We start from the raw sequence: 6,000 nt of genomic DNA on the forward strand, positions 1-6,000 counted from the left end.
TAATAGGATGAGGGTATTTCTAGAGATGTACCTTGCTTTCTCTCACAAGTCAACTTGCCCTTATTTGCTCAGTGTTAGAATCTGTAAAGAAAGATTTAGAGTCCTGGAAAGTTTAGTGATTGTTACAGAAACATATTCATGACCCTGGGGTCTTTTGAAACAGCATATCTCTTCATCTTCTCTTCTGCTGCACTTTTTCATGTTTTTGTTCCTTCTTGATGTGAAAAGCATACCCAGACGTCTCTCCAAGGAAAAAGAAATGAAAGCCAGACGAACGTTGCCTTTCATGCTGAGGCTTTTATACAGCTGCCCTCAAGTAGAATAATTGAGTTATGACTCAGAATGGGTTAGAGCGATATAACGTCTTTGATTGGACCTTAGAATAAATCATATGTCTTGATCATGCCAAGATATTTGCAAGAGATTTTCATATCATCACGGTCATAAAGAACTTCCTCTGGGAAGATCTAGACAGCATCAATCATCATAATCTCAGACATCTTTACTTGCGTCCAAATGCAAAATTCTTCACTTCATACCAGAAGACATTTTCTATTTGCTATATGACAAATTGTTAGATCAGAGAAGTCTTTTTCCTCTTGGTTGTAGTGATGGCAACTATGAGTCAAATTTTCACAGCTTTTATATTTTTTTCTATCATTCCCAGCTCTTGTATCTGTCAGGAACCAAGCTTATCCTCAGTACGAGACTCCCCTTTTTAAGACTTTTTGCCTGCTATGGTGATGGGGCATTTTTTTCACCGCTCTTCTGCTACCTTCTCTCTCTCAAATCTAGTAGGAGCAGTGGGAGGTACTAATACAGTAGAGAAACCAACCGCCTCTGTGGCCCCCAATGCAGCTGTTCCGAGTGGTGACTCCACCCCCCCTGGGACGCCGCCGCCCCAGGTCCCCCCCAGGATTCCAGCAGACTGTACAGAAGTGCCAACACACCCCCCTGTTATGGAGAGTGGCGCAGGTGAGAAAACCCACACACAAGTGCAGTGACTGATGGTGTTCACTATCATTCACCCTTGGCATGCTGAAAGCAACTTGATGTTTTAGATTATTTATTTGTTTGTAACCTCTGTAAAGGGGTTATTGTTTTCAGTGGCTCTGTGTATGTTTGTGTGCAGATCTGGAATAGAGTTTAAGGGTAGTTGAGGTATTTGTATTGTGATGTTATTTGGTATACGTATATGGGTAGGTGTTGCAATCTCAAACATGCTTGGCATTTGTGAGCTATATTCAGCTTTCCCTAGTACTACAGTGGAACTTCTGGTCTTCTGTGCTGGACATGCTATTGTCCTGATTTTTAAAGTGGCAGATAGCTTTTTGGGCCACATATCAAAAAAGTGGTATAAGTTTGAGTCCCTGACCACATTTGTGGATGGGGTAACAGAACTGGTAATTGACACCTTTACTAGTTGTCACCACAAGAATGTACCTGGGTCTTGTTCCAATCTGGAACTGTGGAGTTGCTGTCAGCATGCTGAAGGTTAAACATGGTCCACCCTTAATGGACCAGTAGGGGGTGAGCAAGACGGTACCCAGGTTAGGACTGTTGCCTTTATTTGTTCCTATAAGTGTAGAACAAAAACACTACCTAGCTACAGCCTGTATGGTTCTATGGGTTTCCAGAAAAGGTGGGTTGGTCTACCGGGGTAGGCTAAGACTCCACCAAAACTGGACAAAAATCCACCGAGAGAATCCACAAAGACTGGAAAAAAAATCTATTAGTTAGAAACAGAATTCCAAGAACTGTATAGAATAGAATGTACTGGAAGTAAAGACCAGGCAATGCTCTACATTCATGGCTAAACAGATATGGGTGCCTCTCTGCTCTGTTTCTGTGCTTACCGGAAGCTGGCAGAGTTGTAAGGCAGGACAGAGATTGGCCGGACCTGTTCCTGTGGATCCTGCGTAAAAGACTTTGGGGCAGTTGTGCCGGTCAGGATCAGGCCAGCGGAGGAGGTGCATATAAGTTGACCATTACGATTTTTCCTCAAATGGTGTCAGTTCATGGTGTACTGCTGCACTTTTTGTTCACACCAGGGTCAGAGCCTTGTTATGTCTCAGTAGCTAGGTAACAGGACAAGGGGATGGTTCCACGGATCATACATTGAAATTAGAAGGGCCGTGCAGATTCCCACCAAAATTGACATTGTCAACAGTTTATTAGTTAACAACAAAATTGAAGTTGAAAAGTTGTGGTGACTTAGATTTTCCCTTTACATTGAAAATAAATAATCTGGAATTCGGTTTGATATATGATAGATTTTTTATCAGGTGTTATTCAACATGTTGCTCTCTCTATATTTTGTCTACCATTTCAACCATACTGTTGGATGGTGTTTAGTGAAAAAAAGATACGGTGAACAACCAGGAAGTCATAAAATGTTCTTGTACAGTATTTTACTAGTTCTGTTGTTGTTCTGATTCCCCTTCAGCTCGTTGGCTCGCCGGCCGCAGCTCACAACCAACCGAATCCGACCACCCCCTGGCAGGTTACCCATGGTTCCATGGGACACTGTCGAGACTCGAGGCAGCTCAGTTAGTGCTCGCTCAGGGGCCGATGGGTCACGGCGTTTTCCTGGTCCGACAGAGTGAGACGCGGCGGGGAGAATACGTGCTCACGTTTAATTACCAGGGCAGGGCTAAGGTATGGATGTACTCGGATAAAATTAGGATAATTTTTTAAGGCCTCTTTCTTGTACATGGCTTTTCACCAGTCACATGCAGAATTTCAAAAGAGCATCAACTGCCAAGACGTGACAAGGAATACTTTTGTTTAATGAGAAATAAACTGTTCTTCATTCAGTCAAAAATTCCGGTGAGTGAATTTTTTGAGTTGGAGAACATTTGGCCAACTCAGATGAACTTTCATGCGAATACTTTTGTTGACTCTGATATAATGATTTATCTCCACAGCATCTACGAATGTCGCTGAACAATGAGGGACAATGTCGAGTGCAGCATTTATGGTTCCAAACCATCTTCGACATGCTGGAACACTTCCGGACTCACCCCATCCCGTTGGAATCTGGCGGCCCTGCCGACATCACGCTATCTAGTTACGTTGTCTGTGCCCCGCCCCAACCCCAACAGCCTCCCTCCCACCCCCAAGTCTCCACCATCTCCAACAGTCAGAGTAGTGGGAACCTGTCCACAGAGAGTGGGGAGGGCGCAAGAGGAAACCTCGTTGCAACATTCAGTGGCTCTGTACGATTACGCACGTCGTCGCTAGGTAGCCAGGCTAGCGACTCGTCCGACGTCCAGGCGCGTGCGGTGGAGAATCAGTATTCATTTGTATAAGACCATTTCTCGTCCCATGATGCCTTGCAACGTTTCAGTAAGTGTCAAATTGAGCAGAGTGACATAATAATGTTGTTACCCGTGTGAAAAGTATGTTCAGTCGTGGAGCAAACATTCAATTATGACACATATCTCTCATCGCTGTATTATCGTTTGTACATGTATGATGTTCAATAACAGTCTTCTAAATTGTCTATTAGATCAAGGACATTATCCTTGATTAGATATAATGTGAAATGTAACAATAGCGAAGAGGGATTTCCTACGCTTGTACAAGATTTTACCTCAGAACACTTAACTTCCAGAATCCTGTGAAAGTTGTATAAATTTTATGTGAACCCAGCTGAAAGATGATGTTATATATAGTGATTTTTTTATCCTATTCTGGAAGCCATTTGTTTGTGACCTCTGACCTTGAAGCACTTGGAAGAAGCAAAGCATTGTGGGACTGACAAGATGCCAATGATAATATAATAGATTTACTACCAAAATTAGTCCAAAGTGTTTCTCAGCCAGCCAATAAGAGGAATTACATAGATTGAAAACATTTTAATATGCTTGACCACAGTAGACTAATAAGAATTTCTAATTTTCCATTTCATGTGTAAATCATTAAGTCCATTCACAGAACTTTTCCTCATTCCATTGATCATTTCTGTGTGTAAAGTTAATCATGTGTGAGTGCAAGGTGTTCTGCTTTGGCACATAAAAACCTGAGTTGCTTCTCTGATTGTTGTTTATAAAGGATTCTAAAACTATTTTGTCAAACACAGTGGATAGATAAATGTTGTTAGGTAATCAGATGTTCTTGACTTCCATGTTGTCACAGTAAGATTGGTATTTGTCATCCACAATCCCAATGAAGCAATTGTCATAAGTATTTTGAATATGACACAAATGAAAAGCTCAACACCTTTGTCTTGATTTTATATCACTGCTTAGGTAAGAATATTTCAATGTAGTTTAGAACTGGTTTTGCTACAAATAGCTAGGCTAGTGATTTCACAGCAGCCTGTAGCAAAGCCATTTGATCCTAGGATGACTTTGTTTGCCCAAATGACACTCATGTTTCATTGTGCTTCCAATACACCAACAAAATTCCCTGACATGTCCATGGAGAAGGACACACTTTCTTGATTTATGGAAGACATCATCAAGAAAAGAAAGAAAGGTAAGCAATAAAAAAGATGCCTAGATTCTGAATTAAGTGATCACAAAGATAGTAAGATAATCAAAACATGGTATAACACTAAGTTCTCACTCATTTTCAAGTAACTCTTAAGCAAGAGTTGCTTTTGGGGGGGGGGGGCTTAACAAAAACCATAAATCCTTTTAGGAGGTAAGCTGTCTTGTCTCTTGTTACAGCATTGTTGCAAATACTTGCTTGTAGTTTAGAGAGGGTACAATTTGAATCAGAAAAAAATCATTGATAAATCCACGAATTGAAGTCAGTGTGGCCTAAGTTGGAAAAATTTCCCTCATACAAAATGTCAGGAGACAGGAAATTCGAGGAATCAAGTCAGATTCTATGACAGAATGCTCCGTCCAAGTGCTGTCCACAACAGTGTTGAATTCTCAGCTCTCTGGCTCTGAAAGTAAAGGATCTTTTGGCTTTTAGATAGAACACATTGTGTAAGAAGTCTTGTTCTGCCGTCCAGGTATCTAAAGAGATGATGGCATGTTGTTTCTGTTCAATCAGAAGGCCTAACGCTGGCAACAATTTTAATGGCATCTTAAAATCAGGCAGCTTAAATGTTGAAAGTAGTTTGATTGGATTTGTAGCTCAGAAAATGTGTCTTCATAGTTGCCAAGCTTGCCTGTTTTTTTCTCAAATGAAGACATATATTTTCAAACATCAGTGTATTTTTCTCACCTTTTGACAAATCATAAAAATGCTAAAAAGGTAATGACATTTATTTTCTTTACAGTCTAAAAGTATGTATCATCAAAGGCAATGTCTAATAACTGCAAACAGGTTTGTTTTTAAAAAAATATTGCAAAGGCTACCAAAGTTGTGACAGTTGTTCTGTAATGCCTTTCTGTGTGTGAAATAAATGCTGACAGAAAAAAGCTAGCAAGCTTTATGTGTGGTAACTAAAACAAAAAACGATTTTATTTTGATTGTACAAATTCCACAGATATTTTACCTATATAGAAAACACTGCCAGTTCTAACATTGACATAAAGATAAGTTTTTGAAAAACTAAAAAGTTGCCACTGATCAATGTTGATAGACTAGCTCTGGCAAAGTGGAGGAATTGAAAATTAAACAGATGAAGCAAGAACTTTGTGTTGCAATCATTGTTTTATATTTTCACATCACACACTACACACAGACATTAAGGCTAAAAGTTTTAGGAAGTGAAGATGCTGAAGTTGCTTTCAAGGTTAGGATGAGACTTATTCTTACCCTTGGAAGTAACTCGAGCAGTATTTTCTTTGCCAAAGGTATAATGCATCTTGAAATCGAAAGAACTACTGCTTTGGTTTGGTAAACCAGACGGCATGAGGCCACAGCAAAGATGCTATTCTGTGTGCAGAACAGCTGTCAAACAATTGATGTGGTATTGGGGCAGTCAGGAGACAACAAGATGTCACAAGACTGGAAGAAATGTCGTGTGGGAAAAGGCATGAAATTTGTATGTGCGAGTATGTTGTCTCCAAAATTACTGAATGGAGTTGCGGATGG

The 6,000-nt window shown here is 40.3% G+C and overlaps 1 protein-coding gene across 4 annotated transcripts in view; it reads left to right on the forward strand.

Annotated features, from left to right (window-relative positions):
* Positions 1 to 5,596, forward strand: part of LOC136444547 (SH2B adapter protein 2-like) — a 34,765-nt gene extending 29,169 nt beyond the window's left edge. For 2 of the 4 annotated variants that reach the window (XM_066442155.1, XM_066442171.1), the window contains 3 exons: positions 796 to 975; positions 2,447 to 2,658; positions 2,928 to 4,221. In XM_066442155.1, coding sequence (XP_066298252.1) covers positions 796 to 975; positions 2,447 to 2,658; positions 2,928 to 3,311 — 776 coding nt within the window. In that variant the 3' untranslated portion in view covers positions 3,312 to 4,221. Of the gene's footprint in view, positions 1 to 795; positions 976 to 2,446; positions 2,659 to 2,927 lie in introns of all 4 variants that reach the window. The other 2 variants (XM_066442163.1, XM_066442178.1) reach the window with 2 other exon arrangements.
* The last annotated feature ends 404 nt before the right edge of the window (positions 5,597 to 6,000 follow it).

Source organism: Branchiostoma lanceolatum, chromosome 1 (genome assembly GCF_035083965.1).
Source record: "Branchiostoma lanceolatum isolate klBraLanc5 chromosome 1, klBraLanc5.hap2, whole genome shotgun sequence".
NCBI lineage: Eukaryota > Metazoa > Chordata > Leptocardii > Amphioxiformes > Branchiostomatidae > Branchiostoma > Branchiostoma lanceolatum.